The sequence below is a fragment of the Manis pentadactyla genome, chromosome 8 (genome assembly GCF_030020395.1).
Source record: "Manis pentadactyla isolate mManPen7 chromosome 8, mManPen7.hap1, whole genome shotgun sequence".
In the NCBI taxonomy this organism is placed as follows: domain Eukaryota; kingdom Metazoa; phylum Chordata; class Mammalia; order Pholidota; family Manidae; genus Manis; species Manis pentadactyla.
Window position 1 is genome coordinate 111,565,492 of NC_080026.1, and position 24,881 is coordinate 111,590,372.

General features: G+C 52.6%; 3 protein-coding genes across 10 annotated transcripts; 2 read left to right on the forward strand and 1 right to left on the reverse strand.

Annotated features, from left to right (window-relative positions):
• Window positions 1-2,385: 2,385 nt before the first annotated feature.
• On the forward strand, window positions 2,386-17,603 carry SEMA4G (semaphorin 4G). 3 transcript variants are annotated; one of them, XM_036898728.2, is made up of 17 exons: window positions 2,400-4,184; window positions 7,097-7,571; window positions 7,666-7,814; window positions 8,090-8,152; window positions 10,578-10,676; window positions 10,791-10,884; window positions 11,028-11,141; window positions 11,327-11,496; window positions 11,578-11,747; window positions 12,035-12,179; window positions 12,308-12,530; window positions 12,939-13,054; window positions 13,174-13,331; window positions 13,530-13,591; window positions 14,715-15,167; window positions 15,737-15,773; window positions 15,893-17,603. In XM_036898728.2, the coding sequence occupies exons 2-17, from the start codon at window positions 7,448-7,450 to the stop codon at window positions 16,170-16,172; spliced, it is 2,457 nt and encodes an 818-aa protein (XP_036754623.2). In that variant the 5' UTR covers window positions 2,400-4,184; window positions 7,097-7,447; the 3' UTR covers window positions 16,173-17,603. The 3 variants fall into 3 exon arrangements, with proteins under 3 accessions (XP_036754619.2, XP_036754623.2, XP_057362206.1); XM_036898724.2 differs by having other exon boundaries at window positions 2,386-4,184; window positions 14,715-15,778; window positions 15,896-16,000; XM_057506223.1 differs by lacking the exon at window positions 2,400-4,184 and adding an exon at window positions 4,193-4,514 and having other exon boundaries at window positions 14,715-15,778; window positions 15,896-16,000.
• A 4-nt stretch (window positions 17,604-17,607) lies between these two features.
• MRPL43 (mitochondrial ribosomal protein L43) lies at window positions 17,608-18,853 on the reverse strand. The gene is given in 4 exon segments (XM_036898740.2): window positions 17,608-18,112; window positions 18,115-18,327; window positions 18,448-18,554; window positions 18,644-18,853. Coding segments are annotated over 4 exon segments (477 nt in total). The 5' UTR covers window positions 18,775-18,853; the 3' UTR covers window positions 17,608-18,086.
• Window positions 18,854-18,872: 19 nt separating this feature from the next.
• On the forward strand, window positions 18,873-23,972 carry TWNK (twinkle mtDNA helicase). 6 transcript variants are annotated; one of them, XM_036898731.2, is made up of 6 exons: window positions 18,873-18,945; window positions 20,680-20,806; window positions 20,996-21,236; window positions 21,361-21,468; window positions 21,737-21,878; window positions 22,763-23,972. In XM_036898731.2, the coding sequence occupies exons 1-6, from the start codon at window positions 18,928-18,930 to the stop codon at window positions 23,081-23,083; spliced, it is 957 nt and encodes a 318-aa protein (XP_036754626.2). In that variant the 5' UTR covers window positions 18,873-18,927; the 3' UTR covers window positions 23,084-23,972. The 6 variants fall into 6 exon arrangements, with proteins under 6 accessions (XP_036754626.2, XP_036754629.2, XP_036754628.2 ...); XM_036898733.2 differs by lacking the exon at window positions 18,873-18,945 and adding an exon at window positions 18,952-19,248 and having other exon boundaries at window positions 20,680-20,882; XM_036898734.2 differs by lacking the exon at window positions 20,680-20,806 and having other exon boundaries at window positions 18,906-18,945.
• The last annotated feature ends 909 nt before the right edge of the window (window positions 23,973-24,881 follow it).

Genomic DNA, 24,881 nt, shown 5'->3' on the forward strand with positions numbered 1-24,881 from the left:
TGCTGCATACTATGCACTCTTTTTAGGATGCAGTGAACAGCACATACAGCTCTCATGAATCTTACCTTCTGATATCCAGCTGAAAATTATTTCTGTTATTGATCAAAGAGGACTGGAAAAGAATACCTGTGGCCCTGCTCCCTTGTTCTAGAGTCCAGAGCCAAGAAAGGTGAAGCCATACAATGCAGTGGCAAGGTTCAGGACCATCTGCAAACTTCCAGGCAGAGCTCCAGATACATCAGCTGGAGGGGGACATAGGTTGATGCTTTCTCATAGAACTGTTCTTATGAACTCATAGAAGGGCTAGGCATGGTGATCAGAGGCCTCAGGTTCCAGAACCACAGCAGTATTTATTCCTTCCAACAGGATTAAGAGGAAACCACGTGTGAGCATTTTTCTGTGATAGTGGGCTGGAGGGGTTGGGTGAGTGACAGCCCAGGCAAAAGCAGAGACATGGCCTTAAAGCCTTAATGGGAGGCAGGCAGCACAGCCTTGTATAAGTTAAGGAAGGGCCTTGACCTTGCCTTTAGTTCTGACCTCAGATCCCAGATTCACCAAAGCAGCCATTTGATCTTTGCTAAGCTAATCTCTCTGTGCCTTAGTTTCTTCATATATTAAAAGGAATAATAACAGTGTCTATCTCAGTATTTGTGAGGACTAAATGGTCTAATGCATAAAAAGTACATAGCAAGATGCCTGGCTTATAGCAAAACTTAATAAATGCTAGCTGTTAAGTCATTTAGCTCTGATTACAGGCCTTCCTCAGATGACAAAATTGAGCCTAAGGTACTTGGGGGTTCTGTGGTACCTGAGCAAACCATATCTTAAAATTGTGCTGGTGTGCTCTATTCCTCCTGAAAGAGAGCTCCAGAGACTTCTCTGTCCTGCTCTGCTTATAAAAAATGTGACTTTTTTTAAATAACACAACAAGCTAAAGGCAAGAAGGGGTGGGTGGGGATTTTCCAGCATTTGCGGACATGTCCTGATACTCCCTTTTCCTTGCTAACCGTTTCCCAGGCTGGAGTCAAGAGAGGGCAAACCAGAAGGCCCAGCTTTGGGTCTGATCCCAAGACGACTGACTGGGAGGAAAATTTAACAGGCAAAACAGGCTTCTGAGGCCCAGTGGAACAGTGAGACTACAGCTGTGCGGCACTGGTGACGGTCCCTGAAGAAGCACCTCAGCTGTATATGTGGCCAAAATAAAGACCACATCACCTAAAGAGAGAGTGCTGGGCAAACCAGAGGTGGAGATGGCAAAGCAGGAACAGAAACACTGCCACAGTTAACAGGAAGCAGGACAACTTGACTAGGCCAGAGTTCTCTTGCTTCAGGGAACCTCTGCTCAAGTTACAGGAGTTCATACCTACCCCCTTCACCTAAGATTCCTGCTACAGTGAGTAACTGCTTTGTGCAAAGCCTGGAGCCAGACACTCGTGTATAGGTGGCTAAGAACAACTAGCACTACTCAGCCACTCTCACTGTGGAGCTGGGAGAATAACTTAGCAAAAACAAAACCCACATTTCCAATTGCTGTGAAGTACACTGAAGGTTTTCCAGTGGGACCTTTCACAGCCACCCTGTGAAGCAGCTAGGGTAAGGACTTAGAGATGAGTAACAACCTGCTCAAAGAGTGCCATGCCTGTATCCCAGGACACATTCATGGCCAGGCTAGGAGTCACTTCTTGGTTTGATTTCAAGTCTTCAGTCAGTATTCACCTCATTCATAGTTTATCAGCTTTATTTGCAGAAAGGAGTATTGTCAATGAGAGGCTTCCTGTGGAAAGCTCCTTTAATTGCTATCACATCTGATCATTTCATTGGGTTCAGAGATTGAAGTAGGAGGATAGCAAAGAGAAAGGGGTTGTGTTCTGAATCTATATTATTGGAGGTACTGAAATAACTGCCCAGCTGCAGTTTAGCAAGTGCCATGCTGGAACCCAGCATTATTGTGATTTACATATACTGTTCATTTGAGAATGTGTGAGGTTCTGAGGCTTTATCAGAGCACCTTTGAGGAGAAAGTCTGGCCTCAATTTAGTGTAGGTGAGTAGGATGCTGAACGTGCCACCAGATCCCTTGGGCCTACTTGTCCCCACCTGTGGTATCTGAGTCAGCTCTGTGAGAACCCAAGTAGCTGTGCCCCTTAGCCCACTGGGCCCCGGAGTTTACTCTCGCTCCTGTCTGGTACTATGGGGCTAACAATCTTCCTGCCCTCGCTCCACTGTCACCCCAACCCACCTTCCCACAAGGACTGCGTATTTCTGTTTCTCAGCCATGTCTTTTCTGGTGTTCCCAGCGTGGACTTCTTAATCTATCAGCTCTTTCAGGACTTGTTCTATGGTCTTTTCCAAACTACTTGGCTGACATTTCCCTTCTATTTCCCACTAGGAACCCTCCCATCGTATCAAATCAAAGTCACTTAACTCTTAAATGCCCCTTCTGTACTGCCTACTCCCCAACACTGTGCACAACCTTGCACATTGCCCCCTTTGATAATTCTCCTCAGGCTTACCCTGACCCCTCTTTTCTAAGGCTTTTCTAGTCCTGACTGTCCTTTCTGAAAATACAAGAATGAATTTCAAGGCAAGTTACTTAACCTCTTAGAATCCACTTTCCCATCTATAAAATGGGGTTATTAATTCCTCAGGATGGAATGAGGGTACAGTTAAAAAATGAATCTGAACACTTTGTAAAAGTGTGTATACACTTTAAGCATTTCTCCCCAGCCACCTCCCCCTCCACACACATACATAATGTTTTACAGAGTGCTAGAGGAGGTGGAAGTGTGATGTGGGCTCTGCTGTCTAGCAGTCTGCAGTCACACCCAGCAATTCAAACTACAAGATTGTATATGACAAAGTGCCAGTTTGGGGGAATTCATAAAAAAGGGAATGACATGTCTTTCCCAGGGTCCCTTTTGTTAAATGCCAGCTTGAATCTTGTTCATCCACTCTCAGGCCAGTTCCCATCTGCCAGTTACCCTGCCCCCTGCAGCTCCAGAACTCAGACTCCTAGGCACACGCAAGTCAGTTATCTGTGGCCCTCATCATTTTAATCCTGCTCTTGGGCCCATATCAGTGCTGCCGTGCATGAGGGAGGGAAGATCAGGCCAGGTCATGGCTGGAGCTCAGGTTTAATTCAAACCCTAGAGGGTCTGTAGTGGGTGGCCAGAAGGAGACATGGCCCAAGTTGAGGGGAAATTGGCAGGGCCAGAGATTGCATGGGAGGACCATCCTAGGTGAGTTAAAGGCGTTCAGGAGTTCATTCTGTGGGGGCTTCCTAGATTGCCACTGAGTACAGTGACTGAGCCTAGGATATTTGATTGCCTAGGGTGAGTTCACTGGAAAATCTAGAGTAAATATGATATTCAAGATAGGCTGCAAGGGAAGCCAGGTGTCTTGAGTGATCCAGAGCCTAAGGAGGTGAACTCCAGTAATATCTAAGACTTGGTTGAATGGACAAGTGCAAATGGTTGTGGCTTATTTATCCAGAAAAAACATTTTCTGTATGTACTTCTAGTCAAGCTATTACTTTATCTTTCCAGGCCTGATCCCCTTCACCCACTCAGACCTTAAGCTGAAGGACCAGGAGTCTGGAGGCCCTTGAGCTAGGAATCAAGACCCTGTTCTGTTAGAGGTGCCCCCAACACTTGTTTGCCACCTAGTGTGGCCCTCCCCGTCCTTGGCAGAGAAGAGAAGAGTTGGCAGGAGTACAAGAAGTGAGATCCGGGTTAGGGGACAGCCCAGGGGGCCCCGGAGAGCTAAGCCCCCAGAGAACAGGTTTGCCATCCCCAATAGCAGGCAAGTTGGAGGGGGTCCTAGGGCTGGAGAGAAGAGCAGGTAGGCTTTAAGACCGTCGAGGGCGCGCCAAGTGGTGCGGCCACCACTAGGGGGCAATGCCGGGTACGCGGCCCTTAGGGATAGAGAAGCCAAATACTGGAGGGCTGTATATGAGTGTTGGCCTCAGACCTGCTCTATTAAGGTTGGGGGTGCGGAGGAAGAGAGTGGCGCCCTTGGCAGCACCCCATCCTACCGGCCCCGCCTCCCTGGTCCCGCCTTCCAGCCCACCTCCGCCCCCGGCTCCGCCTCCACCTCCGCCCCGCCTCCGGCCGCGGCCCCTTCCTCCCGCAGCTGGTGCTGTGGGGCCGCGGAGCCCTCTCTATGGCCGGGGATCCGAGCGCAAAGGTGAGAGGCAGGGAATGCGGGCGGCGGCGGGGCCTTGGCAGGGGGGCTTAGGCCAGGCCAGGCCTTCCACACATCCAGCCCACCCTCCAAGATTGATTGGCCAGGCCTTTCTCACCGCCAAGTCCCCAGGTCCCGCATAAAGGTTCTAGAGGGGCGCGGACCAGGCCTCGGGCCGCTATGGGCGCAGACCCGCCACCGCGGAATCGGGGACCGGCGCGGGGCGGGGGCCGCGTGGCGAACAATGTTCCCGAGATCTGGGTCATGTCTCTCGGCGTCGGGCAGAATCAAAGGAGAGCTTGTCCTCGAACTGCGGCAGCAGGAGAGACTGAGGTTAGACCTAAGGAGAGAAGAGAACAGCAACTGTCCGGCGTGGTGGAGGGAGGGGGTGGCGGGGGAGGGGCTCTCTGGCCGGAGAGGCGGACATCCTACCAGGTAGCGGGAGATACTGCCACACATCTGGGATGAAGGTCGAGAGCCTGCTGATCCTACATTGATAATGTTTGGGGGACGGGGGGGGTCTCCCTCAGTGCCCTCCACTCTGCACCCTGGATCTAATAGTAGGAAGCTTCAGGGGGCTGACCCTGTGAAGGAACCCAAACTGTGGAACTGGGGGGTAGAGTAAGTGTGGGGTATGGACTTGAGACCTTGAAGCCTCTAAGCCACTGAGGAAGGGCGGCTGCTACTCCCCCCATTTAGCCCCGCCCTCTTTCCCAACAGGTTAAATGGGGGCTGAGGTCAGGCCTAACTCCCATATCTAGAACTGCAATATACATAGAAGTAGAGCAGTGCTAAAGTAGGTGTTCCATCCCATCATTCCTTTGCTAAAGCTAGGGACCTCCCTCCTTGTGCCTGGGTTAGGTACCCCTTCCTTCCCTTGAAGAGTGGCCTTGACCCATGCGTGCATCCCAGGCGCAGATGCCCCCCCCACCATCATTTTACACACACACACACACACACACACACACACACACACACACACTTGGAATTTGGTCTTAAAATTGGGACTCTCAGCAAGGGAGATGGGGTTCTGCTCTACACCTCACCCTCAGTGGGCACTGGCAGCCTCCAAGCCTGCTGTGAGAACTGGACCCCTGTAGGTACATACGCTTGTCTCTGGGAAGATGTAATTGTGTTTGAGTACTGTGTGAACACACATATACTTGACTGTTCTATGAGCATGATGAACATGCCTGACCCACCGTATCATTGGATTTGCTTGCATGTCCCTACACATATGTGTGCATGCTCAGGAACCTCCTGTGAAAAGCTATATAGTCCTTCATATGCACATGTGTGTGGATTTATAACACTCCTTGCCAGTCTCTGAGGCTATGTGACCTGCTGAATGATGGGGCTTGTGAATATAACCTTACTTGTGAATCTGTATGAACACATGGCAAGTCCTTTATGTGTGCACAAACCTCTCTGTGAATGTGTGTGTGCATGACTCTCTTGTGAGTACATGTGTTTGCAGCCCTCCTGTGAACGCATGCGTGTACACTTGCCTGCATGCACATCACCCTCCTCTTGACACGAGTGACTCTTGCGTAAACCTGTGTAAATGTGCCACACACAACACTGAGCAGGCCCTCTGACCCAGGGTGTGTTCCTCCTGCCCAATCCTAGGGAATGACCCTCCCAACCATAGGGTTCCTTCTGTTTCTTCACTAAGCAAACAAGAGGCCCCAAATGTAAACAGGTGTGCCTCCACAGTGAGGGGTGGGGCAAGGGCAGTCTGCCTGGGGTCTCCTGCTGCCCCAGTCCCCAAAAGAATTGCTGGCATCCTTTCTGTGGTCCAGGGACCCTTTTCTCTCCACTCATAATCCATTTTCCCCCTCTGGGCTCTGTCCACTATAGTGCTGACCTTTACCTCTTGAATGAATGCTCCAGATTCCTGTTTCACTCTGGCCAGCTCCTGATCCCTCCCCTCTCCTCAAGGCCACATTGTTAATATTTGACCTGGAAGGGACAGGAGAGGACAGTGGCCCCTCTGGCCCTGTCTGTGGGCATCTGATGAGATTGGGTGGATCAGGCTTCTTCCACACCTAACCCAGCCCAGTCCAGGAAGCCTTCAGGAGCCACCTCAGATACGAGGCCTGTTATAAGGGTCAGAGGAGGCCTGCCACCCACTCCCACCCCAACTTGGCTTGAGGGAGAGTCCAGGTGTGGTGAATAGCCTCCAAGATGTGTCAGGGGAGTTGGCTAAGAGCTCAGGGATTGTTCACCTTTTCCATGTTGTTTGCATCTCAATTAACTGGTCTTGCACACTAGTGCCTCCTGCACAGACAGGACACCTGTGCAACCAGTGGGGCTCATACTCCCTGCTATGCCTGTGAGTGCTTGTTTGCCAGTAGGGGCATGTGCAGATGCCTAGCAAGAGGGTGTAGTACAGACTCACGCAGGCAGGGCAGAGATGTGCACCCTCTTTGAGATGAATGCTGAAGAGAAGTGTCTAAAGAGAAATTCCAGAGGGAGCTTTCAGGCCAGAGAAAAGAAACAAAGGGAAAACAGGACAAAATAAACAAAGGCCCATTAAACATCTCCGCATAAGGCACCCCCGCAGGCAGGAGGGGCAGCTGCTGCCTTGTCATGTCTCACTGCTGGGAAGAGAGGCATTCTCTCCAAGAACCCCAGCTCCACTCAGACTGAGGCCTACATAAGCCTCTGACTTGGTCAGAGGAGGACTATGACCTTGGGTTTGGGTTGGGGGATGTCCCCTTATAAGGAGGGGGAGTTCCACCCAACTTCCTGAATCAGAGCTGAGAAATCGGTAAATCTGTTGCGACCTGGGAGTTCTAAGGAGTTTGGGCCACCTCCCATAAGTTCAACTTAAAGTGTGAAGGAAATGCCATCCACCTCCACCTGAACACAGATCAAAGGACTTTTTTTTCCTGTTTTTTTTTTTCGTTTAGGAAACAGACCTCACAGAACCAGGACTAGCCCAGCTGTTCGGGCAGGGTGATCCCATCAGTGATCTACAACCTCTCTATGACCCCACAACTCCCTTTCCCCATGGAGTTTATTTGATGCATAAAGGCAGTGTGTAATCCTTTCCTCTCTCTGACCTCTTACGTGGGATTCCATGGCCACACAACCCTGTGATTCCATGTCTCCCCGATTCCAAGACCCTCCCTGGCCCCATGACCTCTGACCTAAGTGGCCTCCCTGGACCTTGACCCCTGTAACTGTTCTTCCCATCATCCCCCGTCTCTCTGGTCCTGGCTTCCTTTGGGGGTCTTGTTTGTCTGGGCATCCCCAGGAAGATGTTGGGGAGGTTCTGGCTCCTCCTCCTGAGCTTCCTAACAGCAACTGCAGTTCCTGGACCCTCGCCACAGAGACCATCCAGAGAACTAGATGCCACTCCGCGGATGACCATCCCCTATGAAGGTTAGATTCCCCCAACTTCAAAAGGCAGCAGGAGCCAGGGCTACTGGTGGGGAGGCAACCCCAGAGCTGGGCTCATAGCTCCCACTCTCCCCAGAGCTCTCCAGGACTCGGCACTTCAAGAGCCAAGCCCAGAACTACTCAACACTGCTGCTAGAGGAAGCCTCGGCAAGGCTGCTGGTGGGAGCCCGAGGAGCCCTGTTCTCTCTCAATGCCCGTGACATAGGAGATGGGGGTCACAAAGAGGTTAGCCCTTGGAACCTGGACCACCCAGAAGATCTCCAGTTTCATCCAGCTCCCCCAAATCTCAGCTTCCTGCCAGCCTTCCATAGCCCCCTGCAGACAGCACTGCCCTCCCAGCCTGGGTCTCCATTACAATCCAGTGGTCCTCCTGAAACTTACCTGCACCCAACTTCCCCTGTTCCCTGGGGTCCTATCACCTGGTCCCACAGGTAATATGGAAAGGCAAGAAAGAGTATTGGGCTCAATGCATCAACCCGTCTCCTTCTAACTTTCTCTAGATCCACTGGGAGGCCTCCCCAGAGATGCAAAGCAAATGTCATCAAAAAGGCAAAAACAACCAGGTATGTGGGCTGCCCTATCCCAAGCTCCTTTCCTTTTACTCAATTGGGAATGCTGGGGTTGGTGGGGGCACAGATAGAACGATACAAATCAGCCAGTCAGTTGCAGCAACCACAGTAAACACTAAATACTGCTGGAGTGGCAGGCCCTGGCACAGCCCTTCCAGTTCAGACATCTGGTGACCTATTAGCTTGGCCTGCAATGGCATCTTAATCTCCTCTGGGCTCCCAAATAATAATCGTGATGACAATAAGTAATCTCTGGTAAGTGCTGACTTATCTATTACCTCACCTAATTCTAAAATAACCCTATAAAATGGTATTATCTTCCATTTTTACAGAGGAGAAAAATGAGGTTTGGTTAAGGAATAGCTCAAGTACCCAGTATTCCATGGAGGAGTGTCAGTGAAGTGTCAGCCCTTTCTGGCTAAAGAACAGGGTTTCTGCAAGGGTCCCATGTCTGGCTATGTAACGTTCATCTGCAGAGCTTTTTGAAAAAAACATTCCCAAGGTCCACTAGCCCAGGGATTCCTAATTCAGTGGGTCTGGGGTGGTGTTGGGATGGCTGTATTTAAAGAGGCACCTCTAGGAGATTTCATCAAAGGCTGTTTCTTGATGTAGCTTGGGTAGAAAGTGAGTCTAGTGAGGCAGGTGGAGCCCAGGTCATGGAAAGCCATGAATGGCCAACTGAGAGTTTGGGTTTTGTTCTGTGACAGTGGGCACCCTCACCAATTGATACTTAAGAATCTCTCAGTCTTTACTCTGCACATGAATCTCCAAGCTATGTCATGGGTGCAGGTGCTAACTCAGTAGGTCTGGGGAAAGGCCTGAGATTCTACAGTTCTAACTCCCAGGTAAAGCAGATGCTGCTGGCCTCCAGAGCACACTTCGGGTACAAGGCTTTAGGAGGACACTTTCCAAAGTATGTTCTGAGGAACACTAATTGTTACAGAGGAATTTGATGGTCGGATGAGTTTGGGAAACGCTGCATGTTCAATCCCACAATGCACTGTAATACCCATAAGGCTCTGAGAACTCCCCAGAAAGGTGGATTTTACCTGTGGTTTCCAATTTATGTGATCACAGAATTCCTCTCTGGCCCCTGGCAGTAGGTGGACTAAAATAGAGTGAGTCTGAAAGCAGAAAAGGCAGTGGGGAGGTCAGGGGCATCGTGGGGGTCAGAGGAGGGAGGCCTGAGCAGGCGGGTGGAGAGGGAGAGGGATGAGACAAAGGCCTGCATGGATTCAAACCCAGGTAACAGGCAGAAGGAGGAATCATTAACAGGGCAAAGAAGTCGAGGGCAGCAGCTCAAAGCATCGGACAGGCAGAGTCCAGTGTGGCTGGGGTAGGGTGAGTGAGGCTGGATGAAGGGGCAGGGCCCTATCAAGCAGGGCCTGGAGCATGAGGGGGCCTATGACCAAGCCCCTGGTGAGCCTCTGAAGGAGTTTTAAATACAGCAGTGACACAATCTGGTTTACATTTTTTAAATATGCCTTGGAAAGTGGGTTGCACGAGAGTACTGACCAGTAGAGCATCTCCGGAAGGAAATCAGACACTGGTGACAGCAGTCCCCTTTGAAGGCAGCAGGGATAAAGGAGCTGCCCTGTGTACAACATACCTTTGTACCTTTTCAGTTTTATACTGTGTCCATGTATTTCTCATTCATTGAATAAGTACCATTTTTATAAGGAATGGCAGAGGGTTGGGAGAGCTGACAGGTTGTCGCTGCAGTTGTCTGGGATATAGGTAGTAATGGTCATTTGGACCAGGGTGGTGGAGGTGGAGGGGAAGTGGACCACGCCAAGAGACATTGAGGACAAAGATTTAATCGTGGAAGAGGGATTCAATGGGGTGAGAGAGTGGGAAGCAGCAAGGATGACTCCTGGATTCTGGACTCATAGGATGGGAGGAGGAAGTGAGGTGGGAAAGATTGGATGAAGAGGTTTAGGAGGGAGGAAGAGGTTAGAGAGGAGGGAATGAATTTGGTTTTTGACAAGGTGAGTTTGATCTGTGGAATATCAGGTGGAGAGAAGGCCAGAGCCTGGGGATAGGTCTGATGGTGTCACCCCAAAGGGACTGTGTGTGCCAGGATTGGGAGACACAGCTGAGGGGGAGATTCTGAGAGAAGCATCTCAGGGTGGTGAGAGCCCTGGAAGCCCCTGAACTGGGGGGCAGGGGGTAAGAGAAGCTGGCAGTGTGTGTCAGGTAATCCAAGAGATGAGAGAAGAAGGGTCATGTGTCTAGGAGGCCAAAGGCAGAGAGTTCCAGCACATATTCTGTGTTTTGAGCAGTGAGAAGATCCACCAGGATCTTGGAAAAAACTGTTTGTCCTGTGGGTGGGGGCAAGAGCTGGATGACAAAGCTGGACTAATAAAAGAGGCCTCTAAGCGGTCCAGGGACTCACTGCCCTCCCACTCCTGGCCCACAGACGGAGTGCTTCAACCATGTGCGATTCCTCCAGCGGCTCAATGCCACCCACCTCTATGCATGCGGGACTCATGCCTTCCAGCCCCTCTGTGCAGCCATTGTGAGTATGTCTGCCCAGCCCTGATACCTGGTTCCTGCCCCCAGACTGGTCTGACTTTGGGCCACAACCCTGCCTGTCCTCCAGACCACTGACTTCTGGCCCTCATTCCCCAAGGATGCCGAGGCCTTCACCTTGCCAACCAGCTTCGAGGAGGGAAAGGAGAAGTGTCCTTACGACCCAGCCCGTGGCTTCACAGGCCTTGTCATCGGTGAGCGCACCCTCCTCCCACCCTTGCCTCTCATCCAGCAGGCTGTGGGACATGGATCTCAGCGCTAGGACTTGCCACCCATGTGTGTTGTGTGCCTTATTGGATGAAATATGTCTCTCATGCCCGGCATGTCCCTGCTGCAGATGGAGGCCTCTATACAGCCACAAGGTATGAATTTCGGAGTGTTCCTGACATCCGCCGGAGCCGCCACCCGCACTCCCTGAGGACTGAGGAGGCACCAATACACTGGCTCAATGGTTAGGAGGATGGGACACAGGACGCTGGGGGGCAGGGGACATTCTTCATCTTTGCTTCCTTGGGCAGTTGAACATCCCATCCCCAAATCCCCAGGTGAGCTTCTCTGCCTGTATGTCACTGAGGGCCGGGCAGTAGGGGGTCCCCCAGGCTATCTCAGAAGCTACCTTAGCTGCCCAACCCACAGATGCTGAGTTTGTGTTCTCCGTCCTGGTGCGGGAGAGCAAGGCCAGCGCAGTGGGTGACGATGACAAGGTTTACTACTTCTTTACGGAGCGTGGTGCTGAGGAGGGCTCTGGCAGCTTTGCTCAGAGCCGCAGCAGCCACCGTGTGGCTCGAGTGGCCCGTGTGTGCAAGGTGAGTAGGACTGAGGTTGGGGCAAAGGTGTAGAAACTGAACCTCTGACCTTGGCCCCTGACTCCATGCACCTACCTCCAGGGAGACTTGGGAGGGAAGAAGATTCTGCAGAAAAAGTGGACCTCCTTCTTAAAGGCGCGTCTCATCTGCCACATTCCACAGTATGAGACACTACGAGGTGTCTGCAGCCTGGACGCTGGCACCTCAGCCCACACGCACTTCTATGCGGCCTTCATGCTGACCACACAGTGGTCAGTGCAGGGACAGCGGGGAGGCAAGGAACTGGGGAGAACATACGGGCTGGAGGAGAGGTCGATGAGGATGAGATAGGATCCATTGTTGGGAGGGCTGGCCGTAGAAAGAGAATTTCAGACCTATCCAGCTAGCCTGGGGCCAGAGGCCACAGCAGCCTCTGACCCTCGGGAGAGACCCTGTGGGCCTGGAGCTGGGATTGGCCATGGTAACAGTGGGCTCCAGGCTGGGCAGCGGGGCAGGCTCCACTCATTGTGACTCAAACCCCTCCCCTGTCCCATCCTAGGAAGACTCTAGAGGCCTCAGCCGTCTGCCGCTATGACCTAGCTGAGGTGCAGGCTGTCTTCGCAGGCCCCTACATGGAATACCAGGATGGTGCCCGGCGCTGGGGCCGCTATGAGGGCGGGGTACCAGAGCCCCGGCCTGGCTCGGTGAGTGCCCAGGGCTGGGGTCAGTGCTGAGTTCACAGGACCCCTGGGAGAGGAGAAAGGGTCTAGCCTTGCAGGGAGGACAGGCAGGTGGTGGAGTCCTGAGGTTCACCACCTGTGCCCCACCCCAGTGCATCACAGATTCACTGCGCACCCGAGGCTACAACTCATCCCAGGACTTGCCATCCCTGGTCCTGGACTTTGTGAAGTTGCACCCACTGATGGCTCGGCCTGTGGTGCCCACACGTGGAAGACCCCTGATGCTCAAGCGCAACGTGCGCTACACACACCTCACAGGGACGTCTGTCACCACGCCTGCTGGACCCACCTATGACCTGCTCTTTCTGGGCACAGGTGCTTCTGACCCCTGGTCTGATCCCTCTGCTGATGCTGACCCAAATCCTTGATACCTACTGACCTCTAGCCCCCTGGCTGACTCTTGATCACAAAACCCATTGTGACCATTGATGTTGATTCTTCAGTGAACACTTACTCCTCATCCCTGGTGACCACTGGCAGCTCTTGGTGACTGCTGACTCCTGTCACTAACCACAGTGACATTTGATACTGATCACTAATGCTTCTGAACCCAGTAATTCCTGCCATGACTAGCTGGAGTTACTAATGTCATGAGGGCCCCCTGCTTCTGGCTGAATCCTTGTCCCCGACCTCCTGACTCCCACACTGCTCCCATTAGTCTATTGCAGGGGGCCAAAACAAACTCCATCATAGGGGTCTCACCCTCTGCCCTTTCCATACCAGCTGACGGCTGGATCCACAAGGCTGTGGTCCTGGGCTCTGGCATGCACATTATCGAAGAGATGCAAGTGTTCAAGCAGCCCCAGTCTGTGGAAAATCTGGTCATCTCTCCAATGCTGGTAGCCTCTGACTTATGACCCTTAATATAGCCTTGCCAAGAATGGGGAAGAGAGAGTAGTGGCTGTGCGTGTAAGTGGGAGTGGGATGTTGCCAACTAGCTGTCCTCTCTGGCTCCCAGCATAGCCTCTATGTGGGAGCCTCTAGTGGAGTCATCCAGCTACCGCTGTCCAGCTGTTCCCGCTACCACTCCTGCTACGACTGCATCCTGGCCCGGGACCCCTACTGCGGCTGGAACCCCAGCACTCATGCCTGTGTGGCAGCCACTGTAGCCAACAGGTCTCAGGGTAGCAGGCGGGAGGTGTTCAGGGGTGTGAGGGTTCCATGTGTCCAGGGGATCAGGGCCTGAGGGGAAGAGGGCGACAGGCAGCCATCAGGGGAGTGGAGGCCAGTTGGCAACAGCCCTACTGACTCTTCCACTTGGGGAAGCTGAAGCCCAGTTTTCCTTGTTCATGAGTCCTGATCTTCTCTCTCCAGAACAGCACTGGTACAGGACATAGAGAGAGGAAACCGAGGCTGTGAGAGTAACAGGGACACAGGTAAGTGACACTCATGGATATGTAGTGGGCCTGGCTACAAAGCCTGTCCTCTTCACCATTTACTGCTCCTGCATGTGTGTATCTGAATAGTTGGCTGTGTGCTTTTGGTGAGGATGATCCAGCACAGAGTCTGGCACAGAGAAAGTGCTCAACAAACATTTGTTGCCCAAAAGAAGTATATAAATGAGGAAACAGGCTCAAGACGTGAAGGTTCTTGTCTCTTCTGGAGCTTATAGCCAAGTACTTATGTTTTGGACAGGGTCGAGGAGGAGACAAATGATCACACAAATAATTCATTATGATTATTTGCATTGTTTCTTGTTACAAAAGGAATAATTACAACTATGACAAGGGTTTGAAGGGTAATGGATACTTCCCCAAGGAAGAGCAGATGACTGAGCAGGTATCAGAAAGAAGTTCACAATCACAGCTAACATGTGCCAAGTACTTCCTGTGTGCCAGGCACTGACAAAGCACACGATCCTCACAGCATTCCCGTGAAAGAGGTGAAGGGGGTCCATTGCCATCATCCCCATGAGGGGCACAGGGGGGATACATAATTGCCCAAAGTTAATCAGCCATTAAGCAGTAGGGTCAGAATTAGAACCTGACCCCAAGCAGTTTGACAGGAGTTTGACTCAGAATCTTGGTAATGACTAGATACAAAACGAGGGGGAGAAAGAGCAAGGAAGGCTCCCAGTTTTCTGACTTATGCATCTGAGTAGCTAGTGGTGCCATTCAAGGTGATGACAATTCAAGGAAAAGACCTGGTGTCGTTTGGGAGGGAGGCTTTGACCTTAGTTTGTGTGACATGCTGTGGAGGCCTCACATGGAGATACCCAGCATGTGGAAAATACTCAAGTCTTATGGTCAGGAGAGAACTCTGTGCTGGAGGTGGAGATTAGGAATCACTGGCAGATGGCAGGAACTGAAACACAGGGAAGGGCCAGGATGAACCTTAAATGGGAGCAAGAGCCCGTAGAGCTTGGTCATTTGTCACCACGATTTGAGATCTTATGCTTGGTACTGGAGAAATAACAGTGAACCATCTGGCTTGCCATCTCCAATACTCTCCCTGGGGTAGGCAGGCACTGACCATTCCTCCTATCCCCCCTCCCTCCAGGACCACCACCACCACTGAAGACCCGCTCTGTGCTCCGTGGTGATGATGTCCTCCTGCCCTGTGACCAGCCATCCAACCTGGCTCGGGCCTTGTGGCTGCTCAATGGAAGCATGGGCCTGAGTGACGGGCAGGATGGCTACCGCATGGGTGTGGATGGACTACTGGTGACAGACACACAGCCTGAGCACAGTGGCAACTATGGCTGCTATGCTGAGGAGAATGGCCTCCGCACCCTGCTGGCCTCCTACAGCCTCAGGGTCCGGCCAGCCACTCCTGCCCCAGCCCCACAAGCCCCTGCCTTGCCTGGAGCACAGCTGGCTCCTGATGTGAGGCTGCTCTATGTGCTAGCCATTGCTGCACTCGGTGGCCTCTGCTTCATCCTGGCTTCTTCCCTCCTCTATGTGGCCTGTCTTCGGGGAGGCAGACGAGGGCATCGACGGAAGTACTCTCTGGGTAGGGCTGGCCGGGCAGGAGGGGGCTCCGCTGTGCAGCTGCAGACAGTTTCAGGCCAGTGTCCTGGAGAGGAAGATGAGGGTGACGACGGGGAGGGGGCTGGGGGCTTGGAGGGCAGCTGCCTCCAGATCATCCCCCGGGAGGGAGCCCCAGCCCCACCACCCCCACCACCCCCACCGCCACCGGCTGAGCTGACCAATGGGCTGGTGGCACTGCCCAGCCGGCTGCGCAGGATGAATGGAAACAGCTATGTGCTCCTGAGGCAGAGCAACAGCAGTGGGCCAGCAGGGCCCTGCTCCTTCACCGAGGAGCTCAGCCGCATCCTAGAGAAGAGGAAACACACGCAGCTTGTAGAGCACCTGGATGAGAGCTCTGTCTGAGCCCAGCTGCCTGGGACAAAGGCTTTTCCAAGCCAGCCTCTCTGTCCCAGGCTGGGCCACTGCCTCCCCAACCGCCACCCTACCTTCAACCCCACCAACTCGAGACCCTTCTCCCAATTTTTTGAGGTCACTGTAGGGCTGGCTGGCCAGAGTCAGGCCCAGCCAAAGCCCCTCCCTTAGTCTCCACAGACCCATCTGTGAGCAGCCCAGGCCAACCGGTGCTCCTCAGAGGTAATTGCTCCCTCAGGATCAGCCCCAGTTCCTATGCCCTTAACCTAAGCACTTGGGAAGAGAGAACACCATCCTCCTGCCCCATTTGTCTGCTCAAATCCTTCCTTTTTCTTCCAGGCAGGGAGGGCTCTGTGGGTCCAGATGGCCTCAACATCACCACCCTCTGCAGAGCTCAGTCTGCTGGATGGTCCTGAAACCAGATGCTCTGCCAGCCACCAGATCCGCCCGAGCCCTGCATACATTCACATGCACACATGGAGGAGCTATCAGCTGGGCTGCAAGGCCCCCGCCCCCACCTCCTGCTGCATTGTTTCATCCCTTCTGGACTTTGGGTGCCCTCCTAATTGCCACATCTCATCTAGTCCTCTCTCCTAGTCCCGGCCCCATGCAGTGACCTCTTTGGCAAGAACTTGGCAATAAGCCAGCCTGGGGAGGTAAGACTGTATCATTCCCCTCTTCTTCCTTAATGTGCAGCCCTTGTGAGTCAGCCTCCCCATCCCCATGGTCACTCTCAACAGTGACAGAGACAGAGCTCCAGGCATGTCCCCTCCTTATGCACACGTGCTTACATTTCAATTCACATGCATCTTCTGAGCCTCCCCTTGCTGCCTCAGACCTTTGTCTGTCAGTTTGGTTTGGTCCATGGACATTTCAAAGGGAGAGCCCTCTCTCATTTAGCTGTCCTCACAGACACTTCCCTAGGATGGGTGATCAACACTACACTCAATGAGCCAGCCTCCTTTTTGGGGACCAAGCATTTGCTACCCCTAGACCAGAGCAGGGGGAAGAAAGCTCTGATGTCTCACCTGGCACATGAAGCCCATTCTTGGAACTATGCAAAGGGCAGAGGCTGGGGGTTTGGATGCCTGGCTCCCACCCCTGTCCTACCTCACCGGGGCACTTTCAGGGTCGAGAGACTTCTAAAGTCTCTAGGACCATATGGGACAATCAAATCCTGACTGAGCTCCCCCATCCCCCTTGGGTGAGGATGACTGTTATTTTTGTAGCTGAGAACATGGAATCTCACGGATTTTTACTGCCCTTCACCCAACCTCTTCCACCTCCACCCCACAATGAATGTATTTATTGTGAGAATGGCTATACTTCAGAATGCCCCCACTCTCCACCACAGTGGGTGGAACAGGCATGTGACAGAGTGGGGAGCCTGGGCTCAGCTTTCCTCCCTACCCCCGGTTGGTTAATAAATAACCCTCTCTCCCCACAGCTGTAAGTGGTCTGCTTGGTCTAGGCAGGCCTTCCCCAGAGGAAGGCTTCTGAGCCTATGAAAATGGTATTGCAGGGTTGGCCCTACTCTCCATAAACTATGTGCAGAGGAAACCAGGATCCTGCTTTCATCCTGGCTGCACTGGGCAGATACAGAGACCTTTTCACTGTCCTCTAATGATAGTGATAAGGGCACGACAAACAAAATTAAAACAGTTAAAGAATTCATACAAAGCTTTCTAGGTTTTTACCTACTGGCTCTTTTCTTTAATATCCCCTCTTTTAGCTAAGCCTAGAAAATGCTCCCTGTTTATCAGCCCTCTTGTTCTTCCCCAAGAAGCTTGTCAGTACCTCTCCTCAACCCCACAAGGGGCATGAATTCGTTCTGTGCAAAGGCGCCTGTCTGGGCAAAGCAGTTGGGACCAAGGTGAGCATGTTACCAGGGACTTGGCCTGAGACTCACTCTCTCCAAGGGTCAGGCCCAGACTAATCACATGGCCTTTGATACTAACCACCCAGAGGGTTATTACACATTCTGCTTCTGGTTTTAGGATAATGAAAAATGGGGTTGTATTTTAAATATACACACAATTTGAAGTAAGACCTCTTGTGTGACCCTGGGCAAGTTTATTAATCTCAGTTCTCTAAATGTACACATTCACACAGATATAAAGTGTCTGGCCCAATGCCAGGCTCAGCAGACTATAAGGTGCTAGCTTTCTCTAGCTTAAAGGTTGCAGAAAAAGGACATCAGGTACTCTTCAGAAGCCAGCCTTGAAACTCCTGTGATTTGAGATCACAATTATAAATTTGGATTTCAGAAATGAGGACCCTCAAAATCCTTGAAGACTCAGATTTTCAGGGACCTCAACTGGATAAGAATTTGAAGACTCACAAAGTCACTGACCCTCACAGTGAGCACCAAAAAGGCAGCTTTATCCCAAGCAAAAGCTTTGGCCTTCAACTTCTTTGGTGGGCACCATCACCCTGCCTGGGCTTGGAATCCCCTGAACTACAAGAGGAATAACTTCCTCTACTGGAGAAAGGGTCCAAAGCCTAGGATTGGAGTTGGTAGAGCATCTCTTCACTGCGCTTGCACCTGGGCTGGGGCGGATCCTGGATCTCTCGGGGACGTAGCGCGCCCAACGTTGTCGGTTTGTTGGTGAAGGGGTGCCACTGGCCCTGGATGCTAGGGTTGTCAGTGTGGAAGGGCTTGCGGATGCGGATCACGTCTAAGCCCGACTGGTCCGCCAGCTTCTGTACGAGTGTCGCGATCTCCTCGACCGACTTGCAATGGATGCTCTCCTCGCGCAGTGCCCCGTTAACTGGCCAAAGGGAAGTGTAATAAGAGGAAGGCAGATCAGGTGTCAGACGAGAGGAGGGCGAGCCCACCCCCCACCCCCACCGTCAAAGCCGCCCTCCAGCCCTCGCCTGGCCCCACTCACGGTATTCAGCCACTACTCTGGGCACACTGCACGGCCTCGCGTTCACATATATTACGACCCCCGGGTTCCGGCGGGCGAAGTCGGTCACCTCCCTTTCCACGAACTCCCTGAGGCACACAAGAAAGGTGAGCACGACGACTCCTGACTCGAGGCGACCTCTGCCGGGTCGCACACCCGCGCCCTTCGCCCGGCTCACCTGGCGCCGCGGGACGAGGGCCCGTCGCGGCTGAGGCTAAAGCTGAGCCGCTGCAGCTGCTGCACGTAGCGACCCATGCCGTTGTGGAGAACACTGGTCAGGAAGCGGCTCGGGGTGCCGCGCGCCGTCATTGCTACAACTCCCAGGCCTTGGGGCTGAGCCCGAGGAGTGGGGGAGGACTGCCCGCCCCCCGCGAGCCTTCCGGTTCCGGGAACACCCGCTCCCCCCCACCCCCCGGGAGTTTTGCTTCCGAGGTCAGAGCGAGTGGCGCGCGCGAGTGACCCATGTTGCTGGCGAAAGGGGTGAGACCAGAGGGTGACGCGGGGTCAGAGTCAAGAGCGGCGGGGCTCCTGGTGGCGGAGCCGAAGGAAGGCACTGGGGCGGAGGCGGGGCGGGTGTCCCTTTGGCGCGGAGATTGGCGGGAGCCAACCAGGGGCGCCCAAGACGTCTTCAGGCCCCTCTGAGGGAAGGAGCGACGGAGAGGGCCTCTAGTTGGGGGCTTAGAGCAGAAGGTCTACAAAAAGGACAGACATCCGTGGAGATGAGGACGACGACGAGATTACGTGGAGGGGCTGTAGTGAAGAGATGCTCTAGAGAAGTCATTGGTGAGGGGCGGTGTGGAGGGTCGGAGTGGTGAGGCGGTCGGGGGATAAGTTGTAAAGGCCCTTAGAGGTAGGGAACGAGGTAGAGGGACACAGACGTGACAGGGCCATATAGGTGGACACAGCTGTGAGGCATAGAGGGGCTGAAGAGGATCCAGAGAGGTGTTTATGAAGGAGCAGTTGGATGAGAGAAAGACGCCACCTAGAGTCAGCTCTGTAAGGTGCTGTTGGAGGGTCCCTGGGGTCTGACCTCGTGAAAGCACCTCAGCCAGGCACAAGAAGTCATTTCAAGTAGTGACTTCCTCGATTTGACTAGGAATGTGGGTCCTCCTCCGGGGTGGGTACCCTCTCCGTATCCTGCTGCCCCTGCGTGGAGAGTGGATGGGTCGGAGGGGCCTGCCCCGGAGCTTAGTCCCAGGCTCTCCACGAAGACGGTATAGGAAGGAGGTTCTTCCAGCCTTGCAAATACCAGTTTTGCCTGTAACTGCAGCTGAAATCCGCCAATATTTGCGAGTGCATGGGATCCCCTTCCAGGATGGCCACAGCTGCCTGCGGGCACCGAGCCCCTTTGTGGGAACCTCACAGCTCAAGGATCAGACTGGCACTACCACTTCCTTCAGCCTCTTCATTGACAAGACCACAGGCCGCTTTCTCTGCATGACCAGCCTAGCAGAGGGGAGCTGGGAAGACTTCCAGGCCAGTGTGGAGGGGCGAGGGGATGGGGCCAGAGAGGGGGCCCTGCTTAGTGAGGCCCCAGAAGCCGAGGACAGTGAGGAGGTCCGGAGGATCTGGGACCGAGCGATACCTCTCTGGGAGCTGCCTGAGCCAGAGGAGGCCCAGGTGGCTCGTGTGATGTTTGGCCTTACCAAAGTGACAGATGACACACTCAAACGTTTCAGTGTGCGGTATCTGCGGCCTGCCCACAGCCTTGTCTTCCCTTGGTTTTCCCCTGGAGGTTTGGGATTACGAGGCCTGAAGCTACTAGGAGCTGAAGGCCAGGGGGATAGAGTGCACTATGTGGAGACCACTATTCCCCGGCCTGGTGTCTACCACAATCTGTTTGGATTACCACTGATCAGTCGTCGAGATGTTGAAGTGGTACTAACGAGTCGTGAGCTGGACAGCCTGGCCTTGAACCAATCCACAGGGCTGCCCACCCTTGCCCTACCCCGAGGAACGACCTGCTTACCCCCTGCCTTGCTCCCTTACCTTGAACAGTTTCGACGTATTGTGCTCTGGCTGGGGGATGACCTTCGGTCCTGGGAAGCTGCCAAGTTGTTTGGCCGAAAACTGAACCCCAAGCGATGCTCCCTGGTGCGGCCTGGGGACCAGCAGCCCCGCCCCCTGGAGGCCCTGAACCAAGGCTTAAATCTGTCTCGTATTCTGCGTACTGCCCTGCCTGCCTGGCACAAGTCTATCGTGTCTTTCCGGCAGCTTCGGGAAGAGGTGCTAGGAGAACTGTCAAATGTGGAGCAGGCAGCTGGTGTCCGCTGGAGCCGCTTCCCAGACCTCAATCGTCTCTTGAAGGGACATCGGAAGGGCGAGCTGACCGTCTTCACAGGTGACTCTTTGGGAAATTACTCCATGGGGTAGGAGGCAGAGGACCAGGAGACGAAAGCATTTGGATTTGAGCCAGGGTAAATGTTGGAGAGGAGGCTTTCCCTTCCCAACTTTGAAGCCCTGCTCTATATCTTGGTGTCAAAGATAGGATGTCCTCCCTCACCCAGGTCTGTGTTCAACTTCCCTGCAGGGCCAACAGGCAGTGGCAAGACAACATTCATCAGTGAGTATGCCCTAGATTTGTGTACCCAGGGGGTAAACACACTATGGGGTAGCTTTGAGATCAGCAACGTGAGACTGGCCCGGGTCATGCTAACACAGTTCGCTGTGGGGCGGCTGGAAGAGCAACTGGACAAATATGATGAATGGGCAGACCGCTTCGAGGACCTGCCCCTGTACTTCATGACTTTCCATGGGCAGCAGAGCATCAGGTGAGATTCCTAGGCCTGGGATTTTCAGAGAATGGGAGGGCAGGAGCGCACACCCCTGAGTGTTCAGGATGCCGGCTTTCCTACCTGGGATGGTCCTGAATTTATTGCCTCTTCCCTTTCCTAGGACTGTAATAGACACAATGCAACATGCAGTCTACGTCTATGACATCTGTCATGTGGTCATTGACAATCTGCAGTTCATGATGGGTCACGAGCAGCTGTCCACAGACAGGTGACATCTTCTTGTCTAGCTGGAACCCACTTGAACCCACATCTTCACAGGCAGCTGGCTTCTGGGCACACATACTTGTTTTCTGACGTGTGCCGGCACATACCACCCATGTGTATTTCTGTCTGTATAGAGGTGTGGGGTGTGGACAGGGACCTAAATGTGAGTCCTTGGGTAGAGTGAAGTAGGGTGGGGTTGTCCAAAAAATGCATATATTTTTTGTCCTTCTGCCTGTGTCCATAACCTCTTTGCTTAATTGGGGCGGGGGCAGGATTGCAGCTCAAGACTACATCGTTGGGGCCTTTCGGAAGTTTGCTACAGACAATAGCTGCCATGTGACACTGGTCATTCATCCCCGGAAGGAGGATGATGATAAGGAACTGCAAACAGCATCTATTTTTGGCTCAGCCAAAGTAAGTGGTCTTTAGAGGAGCCCAAGCTTTGGGAAATAGAAGGGTCAGATGTGACCAAGGACAGCTCTCACTCAGCCTTAAATCATCTTGACTGTCTTTCTGAAAGAGGTAGGAGACAGCTGCCTCTAGGGCCATCACATGAAGAATGTGCATGCTAGGAATACAATGGCTGATGATAGTTGGTCATTTACCCTCATCCTCTAGTAGCGAAAACAGTGAGATAGTCATTACAACTCAGTATAAGAGCTATGATAGGCAGCTCAGGTATTTGGGGAGCAAAAAGAAAAGACATCTGAGTCAGCCTAAGACATCTGGGAAGACTTCCTAGAAGAGGTGTCAACAAAGGTTGGGTTGAGTTTTGGCAAACAATACGTGCTAAATAATTCAATAAATGGGAGGGCCTTCTGGGCAGCAGGAACAGCCTGATCCTGGAGCTTCCAGTGGTAACACTTCATGCCTATTACATGCCAGGCCTGGGCTGGGCACAAGGAATCCAGGGTGAGGAGCACAAACTGTATGCCATGATGGGACAAACATGGAGCTGGGGAAGCAAAAAACACAGAAGTGGAAAGATGGTGGTGCCTTCTTCATTTACAGAGACCAAGAATGGTCTCAGATACAAAGTGTGACATTTAGACCGAGATGAATGATAAGCTGGGGTTGAGTGGGGTGGCAAGCTAGAGGACAAGTGTCATATGCAGCGGGTATAGCATGTACAAAATCTGGGACAGCAGCAAGGTTGCCAAGGAACTGAAAAACTCCAGTGGCCCCAGCACCATGATCAGTAGTTTGGAGTATTGCCATTCCTCTCTGCACCCTCGCCGCCCTCTTTTCTCTTCTTTCATAGGTTTCTCTGCTTCTTCCTCCTGCCCCCTCTTCCCCAGGCAAGCCAGGAAGCAGACAATGTTATGATCCTTCAGGACAGGAAGCTGGTAACTGGACCAGGGAAACGATATCTGCAGGTGTCCAAGAACCGCTTTGATGGAGACATAGGTGTCTTCCCACTTGAATTCAACAAGAGCTCTCTCACCTTCTCCATACCACCAAAGAGCAAGGCCCGGCTCAAGAAGATCAAGGATGACAATGACCTAGTGGCCAAAAAGCCCTCTTCTGGCAGAAAGGGGACTGTGCCTCCAAAGTCTGAGACTTGCTTGGGCCAGGTCCCCAACCCCTACCAGCCAGAACCCCCCAAGTCTTCAAGGTGAAGACAGCACAGAGCTGGACACTGACACAAGTGTTTCAAGACAGGACAGGCTGGGGCCTAGGCTTTCTTGGCCCTCTGCTAGGGCTGCATCTGTCCTGCAGTCCTGAGCTAGGGACCCTTCTCAGTCTGAGGGGCCTAGCCTAGGGCAGGGCTCCAGAGTGAGATAATTCAGTTTAGCAGATATTGGAAAACTATGTGCCAGGCTTCGTTCTAAGTCCAGGGAATACAGCACTGACAACAGATGAGGTCCCTGCTTCCATGGAGCCTGTAATCTGGTGGGAGACAAGACATGCAATGGACAAATGAACATAAAGCAAAATTTTAGATAGTGAAAAGTGTTTTAAAATAAAACCAGTAGTATGATAGTGCTAACAGCTAATTTAGTTTAAGGTCTGAAAAGGTATCTTGGAGCAGAGGACATTCAAGCTGAGGCCTAAAAAGCTAGGATTGAGCCATGTGAACATCCTGAGAAAGTGGGATCAAAGCAGAGGGAAAAGTAAATAGAGGCCGTGAGGTGGAAATGAACGAGTTCAAAAGTGGGATCAGGTCCCCTGAGCCTGGAGGGGAATAAGGGACTTTTTGCCAAAGTGCCAACCTGGGTTTTCAGAACCAAAGGGTGACCTCGTGTGTGCTAAGCTTCTGTGTTCCCTACTCTGGGGCCTGCCGTGAGGTGGCACTCACTACCACCAGATGCCAGGTGCTTGGCCCTGTAATAGCAGGTTCCTAGACATGGAAGCTTGGCCAGAGAGCCACAGGAGGAAGCTCTGAGTCCAGGGTGCCTACCATCTGGATGCTGACTGCATGGTATGCTGACAGAGACCACTGGAGTGGATGCAGTCAGGACTTTTGTAGAGCCTTTTCCACTTTTAATGAAAAAAATTTTCATTGCTTTTTTCTGTGCTTCTTTATTTGTCCACCAGGTGTCTCCCCAGTCTATAACTGGATTTCCTCTTTGAATTGAGTGGATGGGTCGATGGGTCCCCTCCCCCATGTCCAGTCTTTGAGCTGTGCACTCCCAAGGAAGCAGGGGCTTTAAAGGGCCTTACACACATGCACACACCCTTACCCCTCTTCTTGGCCTAGGAGAGACAGTATGGTGCTTCTTTATCCCTGTCTTCCCTGAGGATCTATCTACATGTGATCCCTGGCAGAGGTGTGGGTCACTGAGTCACATGCCAAGACTCTGCCTGACCAGCTGACCTCTGTGATATGAGCCACTCACCTCTCTCCATGTAGACTCAGGCTCAGCATGTTCTTACCTGACCTGCCATTCCATTTCCCTCCTCCTGTACCTTCTCCGTGTTTCTCTTACATTAATGTGCATTAGTTAGTTAAAAATGCAGAATCTAGGCCTTGCTCTCGCCCCCCAGTCATGATGCACACACAGACATTGCTAATTCTGGAGGTTTGAAGAGACAGATTTGAAGGAATTTTTAACAAGGCACGAAAGGAGAAAGAAAATAAATTATCCTAAGACCTCGTCAGAAATATTCTTAAATGATTACACTTTCCCATTTCCTTCCTCTGACATCCTGAAGTCCCATTTACCCTTCAGATTTGCCTATAAGAGGAGAATGCAAGATGTTCTGAGGGGGCTGGGGAGAAAAACTTTTCTAGGGGCTGGGGAGAGGGTTGCCTCAACTGAAGAGGGAGCTTCTGAGTCCCTGTGGAAGGGTCTGGGGTCTTTTGAGAATAGTGGCTACAACTGTCCCGGAACAGGCCCTGGAGCAAAGCTGTTCTCTTGGGGGAGGGAGAAGGTACCTCCTACAGGGCCTCCCTTCTTGGGGGTCTCTTCCAGA

Bases quoted from the DNA above. Each gene is read 5' to 3' on its own strand.
- SEMA4G (XM_036898724.2), top strand. From the start codon at position 7,448: ATGTTGGGGAGGTTCTGGCTCCTCCTCCTGAGCTTCCTAACAGCAACT. The intron at 11,497-11,577 runs GTGAGTAGGACT...ACCTACCTCCAG, and splicing joins GAGTGGCCCGTGTGTGCAAG to GGAGACTTGGGAGGGAAGAA. The intron at 11,748-12,034 runs GTCAGTGCAGGG...GTCCCATCCTAG, and splicing joins TTCATGCTGACCACACAGTG to GAAGACTCTAGAGGCCTCAG.
- TWNK (XM_036898729.2), top strand. From the start codon at position 19,564: ATGTGGGTCCTCCTCCGGGGTGGGTACCCTCTCCGTATCCTGCTGCCC. The intron at 20,807-20,995 runs GTGACTCTTTGG...ACTTCCCTGCAG, and splicing joins CGAGCTGACCGTCTTCACAG to GGCCAACAGGCAGTGGCAAG. The intron at 21,237-21,360 runs GTGAGATTCCTA...TCCCTTTCCTAG, and splicing joins CATGGGCAGCAGAGCATCAG to GACTGTAATAGACACAATGC.